This window comes from Tauraco erythrolophus, chromosome 6, assembly GCF_009769465.1.
Source record: "Tauraco erythrolophus isolate bTauEry1 chromosome 6, bTauEry1.pri, whole genome shotgun sequence".
Taxonomy (NCBI): Eukaryota; Metazoa; Chordata; class Aves; order Musophagiformes; family Musophagidae; genus Tauraco; species Tauraco erythrolophus.
The window spans coordinates 25,753,506-25,781,245 of NC_141470.1; the positions used below are offsets into that span (position 1 = coordinate 25,753,506).

The window sequence follows — 27,740 nt, forward strand, 5'->3', positions numbered from 1 at the left end:
AATAACATGTTCATATGTACAAGTAACCATCTTTTTATATTAAGGAAAGGTTTTGAACTTTGTTCAGACAGTTAACAAGGGAAAACAGAAGGACTTCACTGACTTCCAAAAGGTTAACCTGGATTTATAACTATTTGCATGAATTCCCTGTATTTTTATTTTCTCTTGATGACTGAAAATGCTAAGTAGCTTCTCCTTACCCTTTTTCTAGCTCAAAAGGATCTTCAATCCCTAAATAACAGAAAATCTGGCCCCTACAGAAACCTAACTGTGTACTAATGCTATGCTTTGTCATTAATAGAAATTATATTAATGGCAACCATTGATAACTACTATATGTGAATATTACCTTAAATTGTAAGAACACGTGCTACATTTCTGCCCATGGAAAAGTAAGGCAAACAGCAAGAAGTAGCTCACTACATCCAATAAAAGCCCTTTTCTACAAGCAACTAGAAGTATATACATTTTCTAAGGTGTATTCCTAGTGTTTCCTACACAAACCACAACACAGCATTTTCTGCAATAAAAAAAAAAAAAAAGACAATACAAAATTATTTTGGTAATACCAAGTGCAGCATTTTAATAATAGTAATTTCCTATTCATGCTTCTGAGTTCATCAATCATATATTTTTATAAAGATAAGAGTAATGCAATGCAGCTATAGAACACTCTGATGCTCTTCCAACTCAATCAACTGTAATTTCTGCTCAGCTCCAGTAGGTGTTTATGAATATGTTAAGTATTTCATATAGAAGATGACTGACACAAAACCACTTAAGCAGGCAGATTACAATGGAATCAAGCCAATACATTTTAAAACTGATACAAGGATTATTATTTCTTAAAACCATACAACTAAACCACAGACATGATATTGGAGAGGCCTAAAGGGTGTCAAAATTACACATTAACATAAAAAACTGTAATACTAATAACGATTAAAATTACAAATTATAGACATACTGTAAGGTAATTCAAACATGAACTGACAGTGGTTAGGAGAAAGAAAAGCTCTTCTCTTGGCAATTAATAAAAATGATAAATTTTAAAGCCCTCTTACTTTATTGTAAAGCTGGCACTAACCAATGTCAGAAACAACACTGCAGTACAGCACACTCACTCTGCTGATGCTAAAGAACATGAACAAATCTATCATTTTATAAGACTAGAGAACGTAAAAATTTTGCAGCTTATATGGTTCATTGAAATAGACGTGCTGAGAAGACAGACACCGTTGGGTTTGGGTTTTGGGTTTTTTTTTCCCTAAATTATTCTGGGAATACATATGCAATCTTCCTTTTTGAATGTTACAATGATTATGCATTAGTACAGTTATATTGGCTAAAAATATTCACTGTTCTAAATAAGACTCTGAAAGCAAAGCAAGCTATACTGTATTGGGTACTGCCTCACCTTCCTTAGTTGCCTGTATAAACGTTAACTGACTAAATATCAATATCTCTGACACTTGAGTATTCTATGCACTTTTCACTGGCTATTATAAAGTCACACCCCAAATATCTTTCCAGATTTCTGTCAAAGAATCATTGTGTTCTGTAAGAGTTCTGTACAACTGTAATTGCCAGACTAATTGTTATACTCAAGAAATCTAGCAACTCTTCAGGGTCTTAAGGAATAAGGAGATTTAAAAAAAATATATATATATTTGATAAAGGACTAGTTCTGAGCAGCAGGAAATCCAGGTGCCGAGTTAAGGTACAGAGAACAACATTTCAGAAGACAACTGGACGAAAGCAAAATCATTGGTTTTATTAGACAGAAGACTCACCAAAATCTATTGCAAAGGATTTTCCAAAGAAAGGGAAAAGATAAGTGACTTCCCAGGTGGTTAGAAGTTCACCACCATTTAGATGGGTTGGAATGATCTTGCCTCAGTGAGTATTGTTAAATCAGCCTCACTAAACGTCATCTCTACAGATATTCAGAAGTTTAACATCTATATATACTCAGCAAATTAAAATCCTGTAGAGAACCACCACAATGCCTTCTGCAACACTTTCACACCATCCATGCTCTATTATACAAATTAGGCACAAATCCAATATATTTGTGCATTTTTCCAAAAGACAATGCAAACAATTCTTATAATAGTGTGTCATCACAGTATAAATGAGTTTGCCATTAAGAGCATTCTGCTTCAGTAGAAGTGCCAAAAAAAAAAGTTTAAATAAAAAATATAGGTGTGTTTTTCACTTTGGGTTTGGGTTGTGTTGTTTGTTGTTGTTTTTTTTTTTCCCCGGGTCTTTTGTCTACACTACAGCTCTCCTTGAGGCAGACATCTATCACGGAAAAAACTATATGACTACATTTGGTTAAATGTTTATGCCAGCTGCTTCATTCATGGAGTGGGTCAGGAACTACATATACACAGCTTTGAAGAAAAACAAGGCTTATCTGAAAAGGGAGGCAAAAAAACTGTTTGGAAAGTAAGAAGGTGCAGGAGGTGATGATGTTGGGAGAAATTAGCATGGAGTAAACTAGCGTGTGAACTTGTAGTGAATTGCTTACTCCGCAGTAATTCTCTACATGGATGCTTAGGTTCATATTATATGCATGTCTATACTACATTAATAGGGCACTCTGCATAAAACCCAACCTAGCTAGATCCACAACCAGTACAGTTATGAGATGCAGTATTTACTGGAGATGGTACAATGCCACACTGCTACAGCTACCCTGTCATCAGCACTCCGTCTGGAATCTCCACCCAGCAGGGCTCAGCTTTGTAATCACTGCAATGCAACCTACTACACAGGATAAGTCACGGCGATTCCAGCTTGGCAATAGTAAGGAAAAACTCCCAGTTCTGCACAGCTCCTTTCCCACATTTTCTGGGTTGTTTTGGTAGACGACAGCAGCCAGTCCAGGTTCTCAGCTATGCCGTATGCACAGCAAGAGGCATTCCTCTTCCTCTCAGTCTGCTGCACTCCTGTTTCTGTGCCACACAGTCTGCAACACAGTAGGTTCCTCTCGACACTTTACAGAAAACCCTTCTCCTCCAAATAACCAGTGGCAGTGCACTCAAGTTAGAATTATGCATAGATTCTGCAAGTTCAGACTTGCAGAAAAAAATCCAGAAGCACCACCATGTTAATTGTAAAACAGCTTATTTCAATTAAAGCATCACTGGTGTTCAGGGCAAGTGGAAGAGAGAAAGGGGGAAAATACAAAGGGGGTGGGATTTGGACAACGCACTGACTGATGGGTACAAGGTGATACTGAAACTGAGATTTATTCAATTCTGTTTGCTGATTTTTATTTTTTTTTGTGGAGTCAAGGGGACAAATTGGAAAAAATATTTAGGTAAATTCGTTACTGAATAATCATATAAACAACTGGGCTGCTACATTCTCAGACATCAATAATGGTGTCTTCCACATTAGTTTATGGAATTTAAGAAGTAGTTGAGATGTATAAAATAGAAGGCATTTCACAGACTTTTCCATCCACTGTACTACAGTTCATTGCCTTCACCAGTTGTGCTAGTACAGCTGGTCTATGAGGCTGACAAAGTGTGGCACAGATGTGAAGAAAAGCTATGAGCAGCCAAGCCCAGAAAAATTCTTAGGTTCCCACCTGCCAAAGTCAGTGTGAGCTACGGAATAGCATATATCCTGCTGGTCTTAATATAATGCAGGACTGAGTCCCAAAAAAACAATCACAGTTTTAAGAAAGCAGTGATCATTTGCTGCTATTCCCTTACCGACCAAATGTTGGGTTTTTTTCTGTTGTTATGGTAATATGTATTTTAGTACGCATTAAAATAAACAAAAAAAGGTGATATTTTAGTCTGTCAATATGTACCTACCATGTTTTGCAGGTCTTCCATTCTCTTCTCCCCTTCCTCCCACCCCCCACAAAAAAAAAAAAAAAAAAAAAAAATTCTCCTTAATTTTCACTTGTGGAGTCGCTGGCCTAAACAGTGTGGGAATGCTTATGCTGAAAACACTGCATGAAAATATTCTGCCATCCAATGCAAAACAAAATCCTTGCTTTCCACTTGATTTTTTAAGACTTGCAAGTATTTTTAGGACCCTTTTTACTCTGAGAATGCTTATTTCAATAATATTAACTGGGTTTAATATTGGTTTAAATCTTTTTGGCTTTGCTGTTGCCTCTGTGTCTAGTGACCCCTTCTTTCAAACTGGATTCCATTGATTTCAATGGACTTCTGCATGGTTCTGTTCTTCCAGATTCACATGCAAGGTCCAAGCTCTTGCAGTAATATGACTACTGTTAAATGCAGGAAAGTGTCATACAAAAATTCTGGTATGACAAGTATCTGTCACAGTTATGTTCAACTTTATGCAACACGTATGTGCTCAAAACATACTTTCAGGTGGTTTATTCAAGATTTTCCGTAACACAATCTGATAGGTAAACTGTCCTTAATGCTTACAGGTATGAGATGGGGAAACATATCTTGAACGAACTTCATCCCAGATAAGATGCTACGTAAGAATTCCCATACGACAGCACCCTTTAGGCCTTATATAACCTTTGGGGCATTGTGGCACATGGTGTTGAAAGCATTAGGAATGAGGCTGGCTCTGGGAAACTGGAAGTTCTGCAATATATTTGTTTGGACTTGCCATCTATACAGTTCAAGAGTTATTACATGTATCACTTTCTCCCAGTCATCTGAATTATGAGTCATACAAACCGAAAGCGGAAGGCGTATGTGTGAACAAAGCAGATGTGGATGTTTGTGGAGGCTGTTGTCAGGTTTACTTTGCTCGTTTTCTGTCCTGCCCCATCTAGGGCAAATAAGTTCAAATTTTTGGCGAGTCCAGGTAGGTGCTACCTCAGCGACAATCTGGGACTGAGACACGACTGTTAAAGGATAAAACCTCACACTGGTAAGTCTCAGGAAGTCTCCCATGACTCAAACTTCCACCTACAGCTAAAAGCCTGGCCATCTTTGTTTTGTTTAACTGAGCAGGAGCAAGAAAACCCCACCAGCTGTGTGCTCAGCATGGTAAATATATAAAAATCTCTCTCAAGAACCCTGGTTGTCCATGGGTTGCCTGCAGGATGCTCTGCCACGGACAGGCCAATTAATAGCTAAAAGCACATGCAGAGACAGAAATAGTTTCCAAACCCAGAAAGCAAACCTGAAATTGGATCCGTTCAGACAGGCTCTTGGAGCTCAAATGGCAAGTCTCCTCCTTCGGATCCGATTGCAAGCTTAGGACTGCAGTCTATAATCAGCTAATTTTTAACCTCAACCAAATTTGTAATGTGGTCTGACTGAAGGGAAACCTAGTCTTAAATAAATTTATTAAATAAAAAACCCAAACCAAACAAAAGAACTTTATGAGAATACATATATTTTAAACTATCCTTCTATGAACGTGACAGAATCAAGTGTAACTCACACTCTAGGCCTTTAGAACTGGGGCTCTGTGATGGTTGAAGCACAGGAGCAAACACCGAAGCCAAGAAGCAGCCAAGCTGCCGCCATTAACGGCTACGCCACTTGCGTAAATTTCCCTTTCCTCCTAGGCTATACCGCCACCCATCTGGCGTAACGGCTTTTGCGAATACGGATGCTGCACTGCGGCGATGGCACAGTTCAACCAAACTTCCTCCTTGCTCCTCCCACTTCAACGTTAAGGCCGCCCCCTTTCTCGGCTGTGATTGGCAAGACGGGCGGAGCCCTTCGCGGCGATTGGCGGCCGTCGGAGGGAGGTGGGGTAGGTTGCGTGAAGGGTAATAAAGTTAGTGGGGCCGCCTCGCTAGGTTTTAGACGCGGCAGCGAGTCGGCTCTCTATGGAGGTGGCCGAGGGAAGCGCTGGGCCGTTGCTGTTTCTGCTGTGGTGACTCGGAGACTCGCCCTGTCCTGCGCGCTTCCCCCCTTCCCCTCCCCAGCCCCGGTCCCCGGCTCCCTTCCCCTCCCCCCCCTTCTCTTGCCTTTTCCCCTGCCCTTGGTAGCCGCCGGGACCCGGGGAAGCTGACAAGGCCTTAGGGAAGGTGAGAAACGCGGGAGTGGCGAGGGAGCGATTTGGGGCCGGGAGGGAACGGGTACTGCTGCAGCTGCGGCTTAAAATGGCGGCTGCCCGAAGTGGCCGCCATTTTCTCGTCGGCTTCTTCTCGGTTTCTTCAGCACAAAATGGCGGCTCGGGTCCATGGCCACTTCTGCTGTCGGCTTTCGGATTATCGCGGATGCTGAGTGAGGTGGATGCTAAGGGGTAGGGGAGATCGGCAGCCTCCGCTAGGCGCGGAAGGGAATCTGAGCAGAAGCGTTTGAGGTTAGAGCCGCGTATCTGCAGCGAGGGAGGGGTCAGGTAGTGCGGGCTCGTAGCTCTGCCTTTAAGGGGATCAGACGGGCTGTAGGATCCTCATCTCCGGCCGCGGTCGCTGGGGTCTCCAGGTGCCCGAGAGGTTTGTCCTTGGAGAGGAGTAGTCTCGGTGAACGTAGCGAGCTGCGGTCTAAGGAGCTTTTAGGATCTGCATTGCTGGGGCTAGGGGGGCGGTGAGAGGGGAGTTGTTTGTTTTCAAGAGTCGGTGAGAGAGGATTTTTTTTTTTTCCGCTCATTTACTCCCGTCTCTGCTCCTCCTGGAAAGGCGAGCAGACCATGGAAAAGCCGTGTCTTGTCGACAGCAGCCTCGCCTCGCCCATGTTTGCTGTTCGGGCTTGGGCGGCGAGTAACGCGAAGGCGCTGCTGGAGCGAGGGCGGTGATGCGGGGGGATACCGGCTGTTCTCCCCCCACGCCCATTCCGGGCGGACCGGGGCGGTTGCGAGCGGAGGGCGCCGTTTTCCGCCGGCGGCGAAGAAGCGGAGCCCGCTCCCCTCCCTCACGGAGAACAAAGAGCCGGCCGCGCTCCTGGTGGCGCCTGAGCCTGGGAACGGGCGGCGCCCGGTGGGGGAAGGGGAGGTGGCTCGGCGCGGCCGGAGCGGCTCCGTGCGGCAGGGCAGCGCCCGCCTCCTGCGGGGGGCGCCCCTCCGCTCCCGCGGCCCTTTTGTTCGGCGGCGGCCATGTTGGGAGCCGTTCCTCGTGCCCGCACCGGGCCCGGTGGCCGGGCGCGGAGGGCTGCTGGGGCGTGGCGGTAACGGCGGCCGCCGCCGCCTCAGTGGGGAGAGGGGCGTTCTGTTGGGCTTTTCGCAGGCTGGCTCTCCGAGGAGGGGACGCTGTGCTCAGAGCTGTGATGTCTTGGAGCACATCTTTGATGGAGCCTTGAAATGCCCGTGGTGTGGTTTCTTTTTTTCTTACGCGCTCCTCAGGCGGTTCTATCCCTGTGATTAGCTTTCTGTTACGTGAGCAGTGCAGTGAAATTTTTCTTCCTGCTGCTGTCTTGCAAGCTGAAGTTTGAGGTAGGAAGAGGCGATATGTTTTTCGTTATTTAGTAGCTTAATAAGAAGCGATATGTTTTTCGTTATTTAGTAGCTTAATTGGCCGTTTGGACTTGAATGTAGAATGCACCCCTTTTATTGTATTAAATGTGCATGCTGTGATCTGGTACTTGTAACTTTGAGGCTTGACTATTTTGTCTTGATGTAATTAATCATAGCTTGTAAAGGATATCAATAAGAGATTCATTTAATTATGCTGTGCTAGCAGAAAAATATTTTTTCCTGCAAGTGCTTTAAGGGCTTGACAGGGTAAATTTCAAGGCTCTTACCTTCTCCGCCTGTGATTCTCTTATCTCTCCTCCCTCGCCCCCGTTGGAAAAAAAACGGCTGTAATGATGAAATTGGCCATTCTGTATTGCATAAATAAGAGTTTTCTTACCTTGTGGAAGTTACAGTGCTTCAGAGTTTCACTTCTGACAAATGCTTGTACTTTTATTGTAAGTTGGGTACTATGGCTGCTAGTAAAACAACTATAATATGAATGCTTGGTTTGTCTTTCTAGGTTTTGTTTTTCCCCACCCCGTCAAATTTAATTTTATTCTTTTGAAGATTCTTCGTTGTCAAGCCGCCAAAGTGGAGAGTGCGATTGCAGAAGGGGGTGCTTCTCGTTTCAGGTACTAGTGCTTTGTTTTGTTTGTTTGAGTGCTTGGTAGTGGAAACTGTCCTTTGAGGAGAATTTAAATTTGTCTTATGTTTAGACCAAAATTGAAATGGACATGAAATTGAAAGCATTGGGATTTTGAACTTAAACAAGATTACATGGTTGTTTTTAACAGTGCTTCTTCAGGCGGAGGAGGTGGTAGGGGTGCACCTCAGCACTATCCCAAGACTGCCAGCAACAGGTATGTCATCTTGCTCTTCAGTTTGGCATGATTTTAAAGACAGAGAATGCTGTATGGGGAATACTGAGTTGAAAATAGAGTATCTTTACAGTTGTACAAGAAATACCTGTTGAGTTTGACATGTTAATGTCCTCTTGTCTGTGGCAGGATAGCATATGATCTGTTGAAATGTGCATTATGATTTGTGCATATGTTTTCATGCATTTCACTTAATTTTAGAGAATTTTCTTGGGTGTCTTTTTTTATTATTGTTGATCGATTACATGCAACATGTTGCGACATTAGTAGGGGTAAGTGTGTGCTCTTAACAAAGCTAGTAACAGAATTAGTCTAAGTAAGGGAATACTGAAAGGTTAAAGGGCCAATTCTTGAAATGATTGGTTTCTGTTAAACAATCATTCTTAAAAATTTTACAGCGAGTTCCTGGGGAAAACCCCAGGGCAAAACGCTCAGAAATGGATTCCTTCACGAAGCACTAGACGAGATGACGACTCCGCAAATGACAAAGAACGACATGATGCAATCTTCAGGAAAGTAAGAGGGTAAGTTCTTTTTAAGATTATTTTTTTCTTTCCTTATTGTTTTCTTTAGCAATACATACCTCTAATAAAAGGCTGGGGGAAAGGAAGGCATGTGGGTCTTGAGTTCTGTGTGGGTGTGTGGTGCCCTTTGAAAGGGAAGGAGGCAGACATTGACAGGCCAGCAGCAAACACTTGAGTAATTCTTGTGAGAGGATTCGTCTTTCCAGTAAGATCTCAAAGAAAACCTGGTTGAATGGAAAATGACACCTCTCTATTTTGTTTAACGGAATTAAGTAAGGGTAGACTTGGGTCTAAAACAACTTGTAGCATGCTTACAACGTCTGTAATCTGGATTTTTATCTTTGTTTGTTCCTCTGTAGCATACTAAATAAGCTTACTCCTGAAAAGTTCGACAAGCTATGCCTTGAGCTCCTCAATGTGGGTGTAGAATCTAAGCTCATCCTAAAAGGGGTCATACTGCTGGTAAGCTGGCTGTTTCTTTTAAACTACTTTTTAACTACTGTTTTCTTTGCATGTTAAAAAATGAAGAGGTTGGCTGGTTTTGGTGGGATACAGAAGTAGCATGGCTAATGTGGTATTTGATAATCCAAACACAGATATTATTCTTGCTTTTTGTGTAAAAAGGATATACTGGGGAGGAAGTGGACTTAGTGCTCTAACGTTATGTTTTAGAAGTCTCAGAGATCACTAAACGTGATTGGTGACTTTTTTGTTGTGTTTTTTTTTTTCTTAAAATAACCCAAGGTGCTAGTCAGCAGTCTTACTTCTCTGGCCCTTGTCTCCCTCTTCCTGCTTTCCTGATGAACAAGCCTAATGTTTTTGGAAGAGTTGTGACAGGTGACCTCTTGATACACTGATTAACTGTCACGCAATGCTGACTTTGGTGTTCTGACAACAGACTTCAAATTCGTCCCCATTCGTTGGCTAATGATTATAGAAGCTCTTTGGTAGCAGAGTAGCTTTTTTCCTCTTCGCTTCAGCATTAAGACTAGTGTTAAAATCAGTTATTTCTGTATGTTTGAAATAGCAAAAAAATAGTTAAATGTTCTAGATTATATAGTGTGGTAATACTCTATTGTGTATCTTGCAGCTCACTTTCCTAATAATGTTTGCATCCTACTACATGCTACCTTACTCAAAAAAAAAATCTATTTAGATCGTAGACAAAGCCCTTGAAGAGCCCAAGTATAGCTCACTGTATGCTCAACTATGTCTGCGACTGGCAGAAGATGCACCCAACTTTGATGGCCCATCAGCAGAGAGTCATCCAGGACAGAAGCAAAGCACAGTGAGTATATCTCTCAATCCGGAATGGTAAATGTTGCTAGTATGTATAATAGTAATGATGAGCTTAATTGTTTTCTTTGTTCTTTTTTCTTAGACATTCAGACGCCTCCTAATATCTAAACTTCAAGATGAATTTGAAAACCGAACCAGAAATGTTGATAGTAAGCTTTAAAACCACTTTAATACAGAATTTATTTATCTTTTTCCACAGCTGTGTTAAACAGGTTTCTTTGTTTTCCAGTCTATGATAAGCATGATGGTCCCCTCCTCCCTGAGGAGGAGGAACAGAGAGCCATTGCCAAGATCAAGATGCTGGGGAACATCAAATTCATTGGAGAACTTGGCAAGCTTGATCTTATTCATGAATCTATCCTTCATAAGTGCATCAAAACAGTGAGTATTCAGATTGGGTGGGGTCTAAGAGCAAAATAGGACTTCAGAACTAAAAAATGTACATGTTCACACTGCTTTGGGAAGCTTGGAGCATAAAATAGCACAAAAATGCTTCCTGTCGATTACCTACCCCCAGTTGTTGGAAATAGTGTGATTAGAAAGTAAAAGTGGCTCTGTTCAGAGCCATGGGAATTGTCTCTGAGGGAAGATTTAGTTCAACCTAGACAGAAGTACCGCAGGTACATCAAAGTACATATGCTTACGAGTAGTAAATACTTCAATTAGCAATTCTTAAAAACTAATTTTCAAGTTCATTTGTATTCAGAACAAGATGAAAGATTTCTGCATGTGCCTGTGTACAAAGCTGTCACTACTAGAAATCGTGATTTAGCATATGTTGCAATACCTAATTCTCCTCTAACATTTCAGCTTTTGGAAAAGAAGAAGAGAGTCCAACTCAAAGATATGGGGGAGGATTTGGAGTGCCTCTGTCAGATAATGAGGACAGTGGGACCTAGATTAGACCATGCAAAAGCCAAGGTATGTGCATATCTGCTGCAGTCATTAAACCAGTTAAATTCTATGGCTGAGACTTCAGTTACCTGAACTTTCTGTATTAAATTGTCTATTCATAAGTATAAAACTGAGGTCTGATTCAGAGACTAAGAGTGCCAGCTATTGCTCCTGCATCAAATCGCTTGATAGCAAAAGGAGCCAATTGTTGAAATGGTTTTAAATGTCTTTCCAGAATGCAGTTACGGTCATTAGGAAGTCATAAAAGAGAGAATGTTGTTTCTCAATGCTGCTTGAGAATATGTGGTGAGGGAACTGCGTTCTGAACACAGCTAGGTGATCTGGCAGACATATTACAGACCTTGACGTAAGAGTTCTGAACGTAAACTTGAAATGGTTTCATAGTAATAAGAATTCTGGCAGGTTTTCGTCTTTGACTCAGATGAGATGTCTTGATGCAATAGCTTTTGTTAAGCTGTACTGCTACTCAATTAAGGAGATTGAGATGGCAGGAAAGGGCAGTGTGTTCTATTATTTGATCTTAGGTGTCTGGAATGTGGTCACATTCCCTGAAAATACTCAAGACATTGATAGAACTAGCCCTCACTTGTAACACCACTTTTGTTCCCTCAGTCCTTAATGGATCAGTACTTTGCCCGTATGCGCTCCTTGATGTCAAGTAAGGAATTGCCAGCAAGGATTCGTTTCCTGCTGCAGGTATGATAAAACGGCTTATTGCTTCCTTTTTCTCTCAAAGTTGTCTTGAATCCTTTCCTAATAATTCCTTGTGTTCCAAGGATACTGTGGAGTTGAGAGAACACAACTGGGTTCCTCGCAAAGCTTTTCTTGACAATGGACCAAAGACTATCAATCAAATCCGTCAAGATGCAGTAAAAGTAAGTGTTGCGTGTCAGATCTTGTGCTTGGCTTTTGCTTAAGTGTTACAGTGAATCCTTAGGCTGTTTACTCCATGTCGCAAAACTTACTGCTGTGCGCTTAGGAGTAGTTCTTACAGCAGTGGGATAGTAAGGGGCTAAGGGTTAAAATCAGATGGGCTTCTCTAGTTCAGGGCTAAAAACTTGACATTCTCAGAGACTATTACTCCAAACTGACCAAAATTATAATTGCTGTTTTAAAGGATCTGGGAGTTTTTATTCCTGCTCCTATGTCTCAAGGGATGAGAAGCGACTTCTTTCTGGAGGGACCCTTTATGCCACCCAGGATGAAACTTGACAGGGACCCACTCGGAGGGCTTGCTGATATGTTTGGACAAATGCCAGGTACACAGAAACAGCTAGGCTGATGTCATTACTGTGGCTGTACTGTACTGAACGAGAAGTAAAATTCTTTTGTGTCTTCAATAATACAGGTAGTGGAATTGGTACTGGTCCAGGGGTTATTCAGGATAGATTTTCACCCACCATGGGACGCCATCGTTCAAACCAACTTTTCAATGGCCATGGGGGTCACCTCATGCCTTCTGCTCAATCCCAGTTTGGAGAACTAGGCAAATCTTTTCTGAAAAGTCAGGTAAGGAAGATATTCACAGGGTGACTTCAGCATGTTTAGAAGCTCTTCTACAGATGCGTATGTTACGGATTATAGTTTGCATATGTTGAAAGACTTCCTCACATTTGATTCTGATAAGAACTGAAGCTCAGCTGATGCAAAAATTCTAAGCCACCTTTCAAATTGTGCGAGAGATGCAAGGAATACGGTTTTTTTTTTTTACTGCAAGAAAAGCTGCATGTGGCTTTGGTGGGTCAGAATGGTGTGTTTTATTTAAAAGTTAGCCCTGTTTTTAGGGATAGATGCTACTCTCCCACCACCCTTGCTCCTTCTTTTTCCCTTCCTGGCAAATAGAATCTTTGTTCCTCTGGTCCCTCTGGTACTACTTACCATATGATGTACGCCACTCCATCATCTGCACTTCTTTCTCTATATCTCCCTTTCTGAAATAGGGGCAAAGCCAGCTCTACCATAACCAGAATCAGGGACTCTTATCCCAGCAACAAGGACAGTCGAAGGATATGCCACCTCGGTTTTCTAAGAAAGGACAGCTTAATGCAGATGAGGTACATTACATGCCTACATTACTTAAAGCCTATTCTAAATATTGCCCAATGATTATAGCAAGACGCGTTATTACGAGGACTAATGCTGGAACTCTCTTCTCCTCCTCCTCCTCCTCCTCTTCTTCCTTCTCTTTTGTCCCTTCGTCTTTCACCTTACCCTTCACTTTTTCTTAGGGTATCCAGCGTCCTATGAGCAAGACTGAGATATGAGGGCAATTTTTTGGGGTGTCCCTTCCTCCCCCAAACCCCCCCCCCCCCAGGAACACTACTCTGACATCAGTTCCTATGCATCATACTGATAACAATACATTTTAATAAAACTTGAGAAAAAATCTTGAACTTTAGAATCCCTGAAGTGCTGGACCAGCTAATTTTTTTTAATTTTTTTTTTTTTTTTTAGAACTAGCTAACAGGCAAAATGTCACATGCGAAGTAAACTGCATTGTGAGTGTTAACCAGACTTGTATTCTGATTTCTGAGCAATTAGTAGAGTTTTGTCCTGGCTGTAAAATACATCAGCAAACACACTAAGTATCTTCTTGGGTCTGTAACATACTGCATCTAAAAGGAGCAAATCCAGATCTTGATACCAATTAAACTAAATACCAGTAGCTTGCAGCAAGTTACGATTCCTCAAGTCGTGCTTTTGGGGAAATTTCAGTACGCATGTGGCTTAATCTGTATTAACAGTGTTAATGTTGTAGAAATGGAAAAGTCATGCTTTAGTGGGATCAGTTGGTGTGAGACCATGGCTGTGCGTTGTTGGTCAGAATACTTGAAACAGTTTGAGGTTTTTTCTGACTTACCTGTTTACAGATTAGCCTGAGACCTGCTCAGTCTTTTCTAATGAATAAAAACCAAGTGCCAAAGCTTCAGCCCCAGATAACTATGATTCCTCCCAGTGCTCAACCACCACGCACTCAGACACCACCTTTGGGACAGGTAAATATAAAAATTACTGTATATTGTTGCTTATACTTAATTTCTCCATGTCTGTAAAACAGACCAGTTTATAACATGGGAAGGGAGAGAGAAGCCTTTCATTGCATATAGCAGGATATACAAAAAGAATGTATGAAAACCTAATTAGGCTTTCATGTAGCTTTGTACATACCTAGTGTTCTTGATCCAAATGTAGGTAGATGTACTGAGAAGAAAAAACTCTGGTACTGTCTTTTTCAGCCTCCTCAACTTGGTCTTAAAACAAATCCACCACTTATACAAGAAAAGCCTGCAAAGACCATCAAGAAACCACCTCCTTCTAAAGAAGAGCTACTTAAACAAACTGTAAGTTAAGTATGTAATAGTGCTTCTTGGAGCCTTGTGTATGCTCCTCAAAAACGAGTGTTAGTTTAACTACACTGTTTTTTTCTCTAGGAGGCCGTTGTGACTGAGTATCTGAACAACGGAAATGCTAATGATGCTGTCAATACTGTGAGAGAAATGAGAGCTCCAAAACACTTCATTCCTGAGATGTTGAGCAAAGTAATCATTCTGTCCCTAGATAGATCGGATGAAGACAAAGAGAAAGCAAGTACTTTGATCAGCTTGCTCAAGCAGGAGGGAATAGCCACAAGTGACAACTTCATGCAGGTACTGCAGTCTCATTGGCTCACAGTCCTTGTTGCTTGGCTCTTGATGATACTTGGGTTACATAAAGGCAGTGTGCAATTTTTTAAGTCCTCTTGGTCTGAGGAGGTAAAAGTAATGTATAAACCTGTGAGGGGCATAATAAGTGTTGAAAGGAAGAAATGCAGGTGTAAGACATCAGGAACTGGAGATGGGGAACTGCTTGGGAAGTGATTCAAAGCAGAAAAGAAACACGAGGCTCCTATCTAGTAAGCGTATTATTGTGCACGAGAATGAAATTACTTCAGGATTTCAGCTTTTTTGTTGTTTACTGTTTCTAAGGCATTCCAGAATGTACTGGACCAGTGCCCCAAACTGGAGGTGGACATCCCATTGGTGAAATCCTACTTAGCACAGTTTGCAGCCCGTGCCATTATTTCAGAACTGGTGAGCATTTCCGAACTGGCTCAACCGTTGGAAAGTGGCACCCATTTCCCTCTCTTCCTGCTTTGCCTTCAGCAGTTAGCTAAGTTACAAGATCGCGAATGGCTAACAGAATTGTTCCAACAAAGCAAAGTGAATATGCAGAAAATGTTACCAGGTAAGAGTTACGTAGCTCTTACGACATTGCATGTTAGTGTATGGAAGATGTTTCTCCTTTCATTTTTACACCAGAGTAAAACAACATACAAGGTTATTTTGATGCCATCAACAGTCATGATTCTTAAGAATGGTGTTTCTAAAGAGGTAGTTAGACCCATGAACCATTGATGATAGCTTTTGATTAGCACCAGCACTTAAGTATGTCTGTCTTATTTACTTGTCAGAAATTGACCAGAACAAGGACCGCATGCTGGAGATCTTGGAAGGGAAGGGGCTTAGCTTCTTGTTCCCACTTCTGAAACTGGAGAAGGAACTGCTAAAGCAAATAAAATCGGATCCATCCCCTCAAGCCATCTATAAGTGGATTAAAGATAACATTTCACCCAAACTTCATGTAGATAAGGGATTTGTGAATATATTGATGACCAGGTGAGATGCTATCTTGATGTCGTTCAGGCACATTCTTTGTGAAGCTGCCAGTAAGTTATTAACTCTGTAAAGGCTGACATCTAGCTCTCTGCATAAAAAGATAAAAGCACACAGGGAAATAAATTGTTCTGAGTGAACCTCCCCTGTATTAAAACACCCATTGTGTTTGAGAAGAAAAGCAAGTCTCTAGGTGTTGATCAGTGTGAAGTGTTGCTTTTGCTTGGGATGGAGAAGTCCAGACCTGTGTGTTCTTTCTGAAATGTTTGAGTTAAAACAAGCAAAACTAGGATTTTTGTGGAGCAGAGTCAGCCACAATACTAATCCCCTGTGCAGGCACTTGCCTGCTTGAAGGAGGAGGGTGTTTTTTGGTAACAGCTAACAAACTGAACTCCAGAATACTTGTTTTATTGTTTTAAAACATGAAACCTAGCTGTGATATCGTAGTTTACAGAATTTAACCCTTTTTTTGTCCAGTTTCTTGCAGTATATTTCTAGTGAAGTAAACCCACCAAGTGATGAATCGGATTCTTCATCTGCTCCATCTAAAGAGCAGTTAGAGCAGGAAAAACAACTGCTGCTTTCCTTCAAGCCGGTAATGCAGAAGTTCCTCCATGACCATGTTGATCTTCAAGTGAGTGCTTTATATGCACTCCAGGTGCACTGCTACAACAATAACTTCCCAAAAGGTGTGTGCATCAAGATTTTACCCAAAATTTGACTTTTGTCTATGTATGGCCTTTTAGGCTTGTGACAACGTTTCTTAAAAGTACATTGTTCAGAAGGCTATAAAGCTAAAAAGTTTCAATTCACTTCTGTAGGCATGTTACTGCGCTTCTTTGTTCATTTCTATGACATGGAGATCATTGAAGAAGAAGCCTTCTTGGCATGGAAAGAAGATATTACTCAAGAGTTTCCAGGGAAAGGCAAAGCTTTATTCCAGGTAAATTTGATAACATTAGAGATTTGTCTTTTGTGATCTCTACTGCAACAGAGTGTTTGAGAGCACTTGCAAACAGTCTTTAAGACTTGTTAACATCTAGAAACATAATGGGAAGGAGTGAGGCAAGATAAACTACTAAATCATCTTTTTTCTTTACTAGAGACATAATTTAGTGCGAAATGTGGCTGACTCATTTTTAGAATTAGTTGGGGGAGCGGGGAAACATTGTGTTCTGCAAAACAGTGGGAAAATAATTCCTGCTCCCTTAAACCAATCTTATGTAACTGCAGGTAAACCAATGGCTAACCTGGCTGGAAACTGCTGAAGAAGAAGAATCTGAAGAAGAAGCTGACTAAAAAACCAGCCAAAGCCTTAAATTGTGCAAACATACTGTTGCTATGATGTAACTGCATTTGACCTAACCACTGCGAAAATTCATTCCGCTGTAATGTTTCACAATATTTAAAGCAGAAGTATGTCAATAGGATATCCTCTGCAAAAGGTTTTTTTGTAGTATGTCTTAATAGTCTACAATAAAAATATTTTAGAGTATCTTTAATGTTTAGATAACAGTGTATTAGCAGCATGCAATAATTACATCATAAGTTCTCGAGCAGAAGCAGTCTGTTGCAAGGGTCTTCTTTGCTGCCAGTTATCATAGGCTGTTTTTAAGTTAGAAAACTGAATAGCAACACTGAATACTGTAGAAATGCACTTTGCTCAGTGTAATACTTGAGTCGTTGCAATGTTTGATTATCCATTTGGTTGTTACAGAGAATCCTTAACTGTAATCGATGGTTGTTGCCGTAATAGTATATTGCCTGTATTTCTACCTCTAGTAATGGGCTTTATGTGCTAGGTTTTAATATCCTTGAGCCTGGGCAAGTGCACAAGTCTTTTAAAAAGAAACAGTTTACTTGCACAAAAACTGATCAGCTAAAGAGATGGTTTAATGCCCTTTGGAAGAGGTTTTTGTGGGTGTGAAACATGACATGGTAAGAAATTTGAATTGGTCCCTCTGTTATAGTACTGAAATTAAATCTACTTAATTTATCAAGACATATTCATGCCCTGATTTTATATACTTGTATCTATCAATAAACATTGTGATACTTGACTTGTTTCTGAATGTCTCCCAGTAGAAAAGCTTTGACTGACAACTAATTTACTTAAGAAAGGAAACATTAATTGGAGTTGGCTTAGAGTGGGACCATCTTCAGATCCTTTTAATAATTTTCTTAACAGGGAAATGAATTCTAAATAAGTTCACAGATAAGATTAGACACTACAGATTTGCAGTGACCGGAGGAAAATCAAGAAATTCTGCTGAAGAAATGGTAGATGTTTGCCTTGTGGTCCAGTGTATGCTTTATCACTGTGTGCTTTTAATATCCTAATGCTATGAACTTTCCCCAGGTCTCATGCATGTTTTTAATCAAGTGGCACTGACTATTAGCTGCCTGTTTCTCAAACTGGCAAAAAAAACCCACACAAAAGAGTTTAATAATGTCACATTGTACAGGCTTGAAATGTCATCTATTAAATACTCAGAATAACCTTACTCCCTAGAACCTTGTCCCTAGTGAAGTTTTTTTTCTTCATTGATATTCTGATTTTAAACTGTTGAAAAGGGGTGTATTTGTAACAGCAAAACAGTAGTGTCTCCTACTTGCAAGACTGCAACTTGCTTTTGCCAGTGCTGGAAGCGCTTTAGACTATATACTGTCTTCTCTATTGTGGAAGATGAAAAAGTGGAGCATGAGGAAAAAACTACTAGAGAATCGGAAAAAATGCTTGCATTGAGAGGAGGGATTGTTTGCATTTCTGCACTGTAAAGTGCTGTGACTGGAAGAGAGTGGGTGTGGTTCTCTCATTCCACTGGCAAGGTGCTGTGAAAGAAAGGCAGGCTGCCTAACCTACAGTTAAAATAGTGGCCTTTTCTAAGTTAGATTCCTTCAGTGAGTTGATTCAGATGCCTCTAGCTTTCTGGGCAACCTGTAGTCCAGTAAATCAAGGTGTACTGTGCTTCTGTAAACCAAATGATATTCAGAAAGGGTTTTTATGTTTTTGAATTGCTAAAAAAAAAGTCCATGACACTTAAAACACACTCGCTGCATTTCAGAAACATGGCATATCTAGCAGTAAACAGCAGGATATTTCTGTGGACTGTGGTTCAATTAAGAGAGAAAGGAAAACAGTGTAACTACTAACCTTCAGTGGCTTGAGGTCAGGAGTTGGCTGGTTCTGATGTTGCTGCAACTGCTGTGTAACAGTGGTGAGCAGTGACATCCTGGGGCCTCTGAAAAAGCTATTGATGTGTTCCAGTCATGATGCAGAATCTTCAATTCATGAAAGATTTCTTAGCTGTAGAGTGACACAGTTGATGCTAGAGCTGCAGAGGCTGCAGGGTTTACTTCTCACTTCATGTTCATTGTTTGGTAGATGAAGATGCTTCTCAAGTGGATGTCCTTTATGCTTGCTAAGGTTCTGCAGTTAGGTAGTAGTTCTGTAGTTGGGATAGAGGAAAATAAGTAGTTTCAAGGTTCATTTACTCCTAATTTCAAATTCTGCTGTTTCAGAATTGAAGTTTGAGTAGTAAGATGCAGTATAGTGAAACTTAGTATTGTTTTAATAACGGAGTTTTGTTTCTAAGTCTGTTCTTTCATTTGTGTTTAAACTTCAGTGTTAGAGTTGATCAGTTTAGTGGTATAATATTACTACTTCTGTACTTCAGTTACAGATTACTAGATTCACAGTGCATTTCATTCCCATTGCTGTAAAGCTGAAGACAGGAAGGAACATCAAGTCAAGGAAAAAAAGTCCTAACTGGTAGTTTCCACTTAAATTTACCACAGAGGTGAGAGAGAAAGGCAGTAGTAGAAGAAGGAGGTGCAAGTAAAACAGTTCTTAGTCAAAATGTAGAACAGAACCTGCAACTACTTTTTTGCCAGAGTTGTGGAGGTTAAACTGGCAGCTGTAGATTGGCTGAAATGTGTGACTAAGCCTTGTATTCTTGCCTAGTCTAAAATGTAATTGCTACAGTCTTACCTACTTGCTCATGGAGGCTTTGCTGCTTGGCTTGTTTGTAAGTAGTCACTGCGTTAGGAATGCTGCTGGAGAACAGTGAAACTTCTAAAAGAACCATCACGAGATAGATGGAATAGAACATGCAGTAGAAAATGCTACTAAACTGTAGAAGCTCTGTAGCAAGCCACTTGCAAAATTTGGCATGCACTTAGTATGAACAGGCCTGGTTTCTTGAAACTGGTATAAAAATGGCTCTTGGAACTACAGTGTACACATCAAAGTGGTGTTTCCATAGAAAAGGAAAGGGAGCATCTTGACCTTCAGCTGCTTGTTAAGATTTTAGTGCTTGACTGCAGAGCTTGTGACTAAGTCCATCTGGAAAAGGGGACGAGTGTTCACTTGGTCTAACTTTCATGTGGCTTTTTAAACCAAGTTGCATTGTAATATAAATGTAAAATAGATTATGCTCTATTTTAAATAGTCAAAGGTAAACCACTGTAACTGATCAATGATAATTGCTTTTATTAGTATTAATTTTGTTAAATATTAGGCATAACAGTTGTGCTCCCAGGAGGATTGGAAAATTGTCTGTTAAACACATTTCATACCTGCTATAGTCATGAAGTTTACCTTCCGAACTGTTGAACTAGGTTGCAGTTTACCCTTCAGGAAACTTCACTTCCAAGTGTCAGAGTTGCCTGGTGTACTTGGCAGTGGAGTGCTGGAAAGCATATCCATTTAAATAAGGTGATCCATATCACATTTAGAATCATAGAATTATAGAAAATTCCCATAGAAAATGGGACCTGATGAGATCCATCCGTGGGTCCTGAAGGAACTGGTGGATGAAGTTGCTAAGCCACTGGCCATTGTATTTGAGAAGTCGTGGCGGTCTGGCGAGGTCCCCGCTGACTGGAAGAGAGGGAACATAACCCCTATATTTAAAAAGGGGAACAAGGAGGACCCGGGCAACTACAGGCCGGTCAGCCTCACCTCTGTGCCTGGCAAGGTCATGGAGCAGATATCACATTTAAAGGTTCCTGCAAGAGAGATTACAAGTCGGTTATTGAAAATGACCAGTCATTGTGAATTTTTGCAGGAAGAAGCCTTGTAGGGTGGGGGAGGTGAGGAGGAGGTTAGGCACAGCACAAAATTTTTGAGTGTGACTTAGCTGACCTGCTTTTTTAGCAGATGAAAACTTTCACCTGAATGCTATTTGAAGTTTTTTTTTCCAGAGTGGTGAATAAATCCAAACAATGATTAGATAATTTCACTAGTCTTTGACAATAGTTGCTGTAAATTTTTAGAATGCATACAAATTATTGTATCTTACGTTGCAATCCAGGCTAGCAGCTGCAGTGACTGATAAAAACGTAATTCATTGCCAGTTGATGCTTATTCTCTAAAATCGGTTTCCAGAGAGCTAGTGCAGCAAAACGAAGGGGAGAGTTTACTCTCACACGTACATGGAAAAACACAACATTAACTGTTGCTGGAGTGCCTTCAAACTTGGAATAAAGTGGGAGGAGGAGATAGATAATTTGAATAATTTGAAAGTTGATGAATAGTGATAGTACAACTCCTACGCTTCCCTAGGTTCTCCCCTGTTCCACCTCACTCTCTTTAGGATGGGGAACTAATGGGGGCTATTGTGGGAGTTTGCTGCAACTGATAAGTGTCTGGCCAAGGTTAACAGCTGAAGGACTGGGTGGGCTCTAGTGCTGTACTGAACTAGGGAAGCAAGGGTGATACTGGAGTGTGTTTGGGGGAGAATAACGCAGCCATTGCTGCTTTGTACCCTCCTAGAAGCAGTAGGTGGGCTCTAGCAGCAAAGGAGGGCAGTGATGTATGCCTCCTTGTGTTGGAATAATACCGAATTGCTAAGGCGTAAGTACATGGTCAAAACAGGGCTTGAGCTCAAGTATTTTTGCGATATTCTCACCATGTGAGACCTATGCTGATGTAATTATTTGCATTGAATACAAAACAGTTTTGAAGCCAGGGACTTAATACAATTATAATTTGAATGATTATTGAAAATGGAAATTATAACGTGAGACTAGTAGCAGAACGTGTCAAGATGTCACACAAAGACTGCTCAGTTATCAAATGCGCTTGTGTAACTTATTTTTTTCTCTCACTTCACGTAAATTGCCGTATCTTCTTGTAACTTTGTCATTGTTGCTTGTTATCTCGAATGATGATGGCCAGAGACCAGAAGTATTCAGTAGTTGTGTTGCCTGTACGGGCAGATGTGGTAGGGAGGCAAAGTCTGCGTATAGGCACATCTGTAAATCGGTACAGTTACTTGTATGTTGTGTACTCAAAAGCAAAATAGAAATAACCATATGCAGCTGAGATTTAAAGCTGCTCACTAACAAAAAAGAAAAAAAAATGTATAGCAGATCTATAGTTGCAGATATTAACTAGTCATGTAAAGGAGACTATATTGATACAGCTTTGAGGTTTCCGCAGAGTTCTGCATCTGCTTCCAGAACAACCATGACAAGACCTCCGAAGAAAGTGTGCCATTGCTTCGAAAATAACTACCTGGAACAACTTTTCTCTCTAGTAAGATACAAAGCAGTTACCTTATCTCTCTGGATCCCCTCCTGTCCAGGCATTGCAGAAAAAGCGTCGTTTCTAAATGACCAGGAATTCTCTGGAACACAATCAGGCCTTTACCTCTGAGGTTCAGGGACTGAGTGAGATCCTTTAGATAGGAGGAGTTCCTTACACGGAGTGGCTTTTAATGTGGTGGTCTTAAAGTGATACATGCTCAATCTGGATTCATTTTATAGAACCCACACCGTTTCCTCTAATAGATTCCATACAGCTGGTAGTTGGAGATTAGCGAAACGTTGTTATGAGTTGACTAAGCAGCCATGACAACAGAGTTACACTTGGCATAAATACATGGCTGGAGTGAGGAAACAACTATATCTGAGTGGGATTTTTATCTTCAAATATTTCAAAGTTTATAACAACATAAATCCACTTTAGTGTTTATGTTAGCAGTGAAAGTGCCTCAAGGATCTGATGTGTGAAGTATTCCCAGAATATTATCTAAAAAGCTATGCGAAACACTTGAAGAGATCTTTAACTGGTTTGATAAAGTACATGGAAGACGAAGAGTTTATAGAATTTGTTCTGTTCTAAAATAGATGTTTTTCCTTTCTGGTAGGACAAAGTTGAATTTGAGAAATGAAGGGTAAGTTGGCAAGAACATTAAAGTTGAAATACAGGTGAAGGTTTGATTTACATTTCTACAATGATTTTGTTTAACTCTTTAAAGAATGATTGTGTATTCTTTCAGACTTCGTAGACAAAGATTTAATCTGGAGTGTAGAGCACTGGGTGACTGGCCTTTCTCAGAGAGGAATCTTGCAGATTTGAATTAAATGCTTAAAATAATACTGTATGTGCTGTCTGTATGCTGACACAAAACTTTTCAGAGTTCCATCTCAATTTTTAAGACACTAGTTTGCTAGATACTTTCACAGATGCACAAGAAGCAGTTCTTGAGTTTAGCTGACAGTATGAGAAAAAGCTCAGTGTTGATGTTTGCTGAAATAGCAGAGCTAAAATACAGTTTGGAAAAAAAAAATCTAAATGTAACAAACAAACAAAAAATCTCCTAAAAGCCAAAATATGAAGGGAGCTGGTAGATGGATATCAACTGTATGCACACTTGGTCTTGGAAATCTCCTTTTAAGTTTTAGAGTGTGATCAAGGCTCACATAAACTTGATCCCACCCAATTGTATTTGGCCAGGGAGGGGGAGAAGGAGAGGGGCAAATTACATCTAAAATTGGAAACTATTTCAAATGAATAACAAAGATAATGTCTGAGCTACTGTTTTGCTAGGTAGGATTCGTCTTAAATTTAACTATCCAAATGTTGATTGTCTAGACATCTATACACTCCTGAGATAGCAGACAGAAACAGGTTCCTCAGAAAGTGAGTCATTCCACCTACCTTAATTATCTTAGGATAGGATGATTTGCCCTCTGGGGATGCCAGTCCATGGGCCTGTACAAGGCGTCTAGACTGCTAATTTTTAGATGTCTGAAGATAAATGAAATTAATCTAAATCATTTAGCTATATAACACTGAAATAAAATTGGCCATAATTCCATATTAACATGTGATTACACTGTACACAAATTGTGTGCTGTCCCAGTGCTCTGCCATAATTAGGCACATCCATGTTCTGACATCTGCTGAAGGCACAGCACAACTGTCCCTGAAAAACATTAGCTTTAATAGATGCCTGTTGGTTCATCAAGACTAAGTTTTTAAAAATCTACTGTGTTTGATAGGACAAAATAAAATGTGAGAACATAATGGGGAAGAATATACATCGAGTATAATCTACTATATATAGTAGATTTCTAGAATTGCTAGAAGTTCAAATTGTTGGAGTTAGTCCATTTGGCTAATACACAGAAGTTATCGTTTGCTGTAAAGTTTGTGCCCCAGAAAACCTAAGCCCCGCTCTAGGGACTAGCTGGGAACACTGAGACTTTCATACTTTTACAATCTCCACCAATTTTCAATTATTTCCATTATTAAAAATTTACACCTTATTTCCTGTTTAAATGAACTTACCTTCAACTTTTAGTCACTGAATCTTGTCTTGATTTTGTTGGTTGAGGAAAACAGGAATCTAATTGATCCAACTCTAAAAATCTTTTTTCTGATCACAGTCTTAGATTGACTCGTCTTTGGAAAAGAAACTTCGAAATCAACATGGGAATTTTCTCTATACAACACTTACCTAAATTAAAAATGCTGATTAAATGGGTTATGTATGTGGCCTGTTGTAAGAAAAATGAGATGTGATGCAGGAAATACATACACCTATATGAGAAAAGCAAAAAATAGCAATACAAAAAGAAAATCTTGATCATAATGTCTCTCAATGTTTCTAAAATGAGTATTTTTAAATACCTCCTTTCAAATGCTCATTTTATGGGATCGGTAATCATTATATACAGATTTATTTTGTCTTTTTGTTTTTCCTCCTTGATTTTTCTTCTGGGGACTCCAGGAGTTTCTCCAAAAACTTCCACATCTATAACCCACATTTTTTCCCCTTCTCTTCCATGCCATATTCAGGTGTTTCTGCCTTTCAGTCTTACGTGCCAGCCCTCTAGCTTTCTCTACAGCCTCTTCAGGTGCTGCAGCCCACTGTCTTTGAGGCAGTTTTCTGCAAGATCGAGGGAGACAATTATTAGGAAATTCAGAATCATTATAAAGGAAAAGAAATCCATGCATGCTTCTCCATTTATCTATATATTGATACTTTTTAATTAAGCTTACTTTTCTTTAAATTTAGAATTGTCCACCTTGACTTAGCTGGATTTTTAGCTTATTCTTTTCATGTTCTACCTGACTGCTCTCCAAGATAACTTTTTCGTGGCTATACTGTGCAACTCCAACTTGCTTTCAAAATTATTATTTTCCACTTGACATTAATCGTGGCGTTAATTCCTTTAACTAAAGGGACAAGAGCATTCTCTTTTACTTCTCTAAAATTCATAGGTTAATATGAACTTACATAGTAGAGATTTAGTGTCAAATTACTGTTAGTGACTGCTTTTGTTAAAAATAATAATAAAAAAAATCTCTGAGTAACAGCCTTCTAAACATCATTCCCAAGATTAAGTGTGGATTTACCATGTTTACTACCAGGGGCTACAGCACACTCTGCCTCTCAAGGCAGCATGCACACCAGTTCACATGAAAGGGAAGAAGCTTAACCAGTGCATGTCTTCCTCTAACCTCCTCCCCTTGCCCCCTCTAAAGAAAAACCGCAGTTGAATCCTGCTCAGACTGTTGTGTGGTTTTTTTGTTTTGTTGGTTTTTAGGTTTTGTTTACGGGGCTTTGTTTAAGCATATATCCCATGAGCTACTCAGAGCATATACAAGAAAGTATATCCTACATGTTGATAAAAATTGTAATCCCCATCAGAGAGATGCAAATCTGAAGGATTTCTACTTTCAGAAAAAGAAAACTCTTGGCTATAGAATAACTAGCCTTGCTGTACCTTTTCTCCTACACTGCAAAAGTTACAACACTAGGTCATTTTAGTCATATCAGATTTACTAATTTTTAAAAAGAGATCATAAAAATGCATCTTCTTAACTCTTAGTAAAGTGATGTCTGCATGTGTAGCAATTAACAGCATCATAAGACAGTTGACCAGTGAGTTCACAGCAAAAAAGATTACAACTGGGTGTTAAATTAAATCAAATTGGAAGGCAGGGGGAAGGATAAATGTTAGGATAAGCCTGTTAAATTTTTACATATATATTGATAACTTTTAATTAAGCTTACTTTTCTTTAAATTTAGAATTGCAAGCCTGATAGATACATTCACTAGACTGCATCTAATGAAGTGCTGATTCACTGATTATGGTATCATCTGTGAGCTTGTAGGTTTGTCTAGTGAAGCTTTTCCAGATAATCCACATAACAGGATTTATGTCAGGATCTACCAGTTGTCTGAAAGTAAAGTATTCTTGATGTGAAGTCTACACATTTTTCTTCAGCTGTAAGCTTTCTTCTTTTAAACTCTCTCAAGCACAGCTGCCTCCTTTTTCTCTCGAAATTGCTGCTCCTGGTTGTGAGCTTCTGCTAGAGCCAGAGATGCCTCCACTAAGCATGAAGCACAGATCTGCTTTCTGCTTCGAAGCATACAGCTTTGGCCTCAGCTACAGGAGCTCCAAAAGATGAGATGGGACGTTTCTATAACCCAGCCTCAAGCACAACTCAAATACTGAGAAGAAATTTCCCAGATGATTGCTTAGTTGGGTAGATTCTTCAAGAAACTCTGAAAGAAACATCTAAGCTGCAACATGTCTGTCACATCCCCTGCTGTCAAGGGAGAGAGTTACTCAGGTATGACTCGAACCCTTTGTATTAGCTACCTCTGAAATGATTCAGAGCAGAACCTGGAATTCAGAGCACAACCAGAGGAACTGGAACCTTACAAGTCTTAGTTACCTCAGGCACCAGGAAAGTATCTGCTCTTTTTCCCTCTGCACTAGAAAAGCTAACTACAGCATGATAATTCTTTAGGAGTAAGTTAGCTGTCAGTGGTTTACAAGCTGCTCATTTATACTCATCTGGGTTTTGGGAGGTGGTTTTTTTTTGTGGGTTTTTGGTTCTGCATCTCTTCCTCCCCTCCTCCCAGTGATTGGTTTGGGGTTTTCTGTTGTGGGGTTTGTTTGGGTTGTTTTTTGTTGTGGTTTTTTTTTTTTTTAAACAAATCTTCATGAGAAGTTTCCACAAACAAAATAAACACGTGATTATCTTGGCAACCTCAGTGATTGTGCAACTCTAACCACAGCCTATGCTGAAGCTTTCCAGAAGATATTGATTAATTGCCTAAGAGCAAAGCAGCTTTGTAGCAGTTTACTTAAGACAGGAATTGAATCAAGGCATGCCTGGCCCAAGACACAGCTCTTCTGCATGGAGATCAACAATGAAGATTAGCTTTTAGCAATAAAGGTTTAATTCTGTAAGACAATTCTGGCCCTGATTTGTTTGCAAGTCATACTCTTGGTCAGGACGTCAATCTTTCTAATAGTAAAATTATGTGTTTATATTTTCCATTTTTAAATTAAACTATTCAAAAACAAAACCAGATAATTTTCACTAGTTTTTCTACTATGAAGGAGAAAGAGGCTGTTGTACATGTTGCAGATAGTATCCTATTATTAATCAAAAAAACAATGCTTGCCATTTTATAATGAAGTAAGATACAACTTATGCTCCAAGGACCTTGCAGATCAGACAAAAAGGGTCTGACATGAATTAGAGACTGTATTCTCCTGCTGTGCGTTAACAGCTAAAAATGGGTACGTCATCTAGAATTTTAGTGAAAAACATTGACCCAATCTGTATTATTCTATTTTTGTGGATAAAGCGATTTTTTTTTCCACAGTAATGACTACACATGCTTTCAATAATCTAATTAAATATAAGAAAATAAAATGGTTACAAACAATACAACAGTTAAGCAAAGTGTTACTGTGTTATTATTAAAAACAACAAACACAAAAATTAAAGTCATAATAAATACGATTTTAAAATACAGCTGGAGATCTGAAAAAGTTTGGGTTGCAGTTA

The 27,740-nt window shown here is 40.0% G+C and overlaps 1 protein-coding gene and 1 non-coding gene across 3 annotated transcripts; both read left to right on the forward strand.

Annotated features, from left to right (window-relative positions):
• Window positions 1-6,140: 6,140 nt before the first annotated feature.
• On the forward strand, window positions 6,141-17,690 carry EIF4G2 (eukaryotic translation initiation factor 4 gamma 2). Of its 2 annotated transcripts, XM_086612724.1 has the most exons (22): window positions 6,141-6,216; window positions 7,883-7,994; window positions 8,157-8,222; window positions 8,639-8,764; window positions 9,124-9,226; window positions 9,921-10,052; window positions 10,146-10,212; window positions 10,293-10,444; window positions 10,874-10,984; window positions 11,591-11,674; window positions 11,755-11,853; window positions 12,096-12,237; window positions 12,327-12,487; window positions 12,919-13,032; window positions 13,849-13,974; window positions 14,215-14,319; window positions 14,410-14,625; window positions 14,944-15,202; window positions 15,429-15,633; window positions 16,108-16,319; window positions 16,452-16,573; window positions 16,864-17,690. In XM_086612724.1, exons 1-22 carry the CDS (start codon window positions 6,207-6,209, stop codon window positions 16,927-16,929), a joined length of 2,790 nt encoding a protein of 929 aa, XP_086468850.1. In that variant the 5' UTR covers window positions 6,141-6,206; the 3' UTR covers window positions 16,930-17,690. The 2 variants fall into 2 exon arrangements, with proteins under 2 accessions (XP_086468850.1, XP_086468851.1); XM_086612725.1 differs by lacking the exon at window positions 12,919-13,032.
• On the forward strand, window positions 13,074-13,248 carry LOC147528548 (small nucleolar RNA SNORD97). The gene has a single exon (XR_015222244.1). It is a non-coding gene; the product is annotated as a small nucleolar RNA SNORD97 (small nucleolar RNA).
• Window positions 17,691-27,740: the final 10,050 nt, after the last annotated feature.

Coding starts and splice junctions, on each gene's coding strand:
- EIF4G2 (XM_086612724.1), top strand. Junction 8,765..9,123: donor ATCTTCAGGAAAGTAAGAGG/GTAAGTTCTTTT, acceptor GTTCCTCTGTAG/CATACTAAATAAGCTTACTC. Junction 15,203..15,428: donor TATGCAGAAAATGTTACCAG/GTAAGAGTTACG, acceptor TTTACTTGTCAG/AAATTGACCAGAACAAGGAC.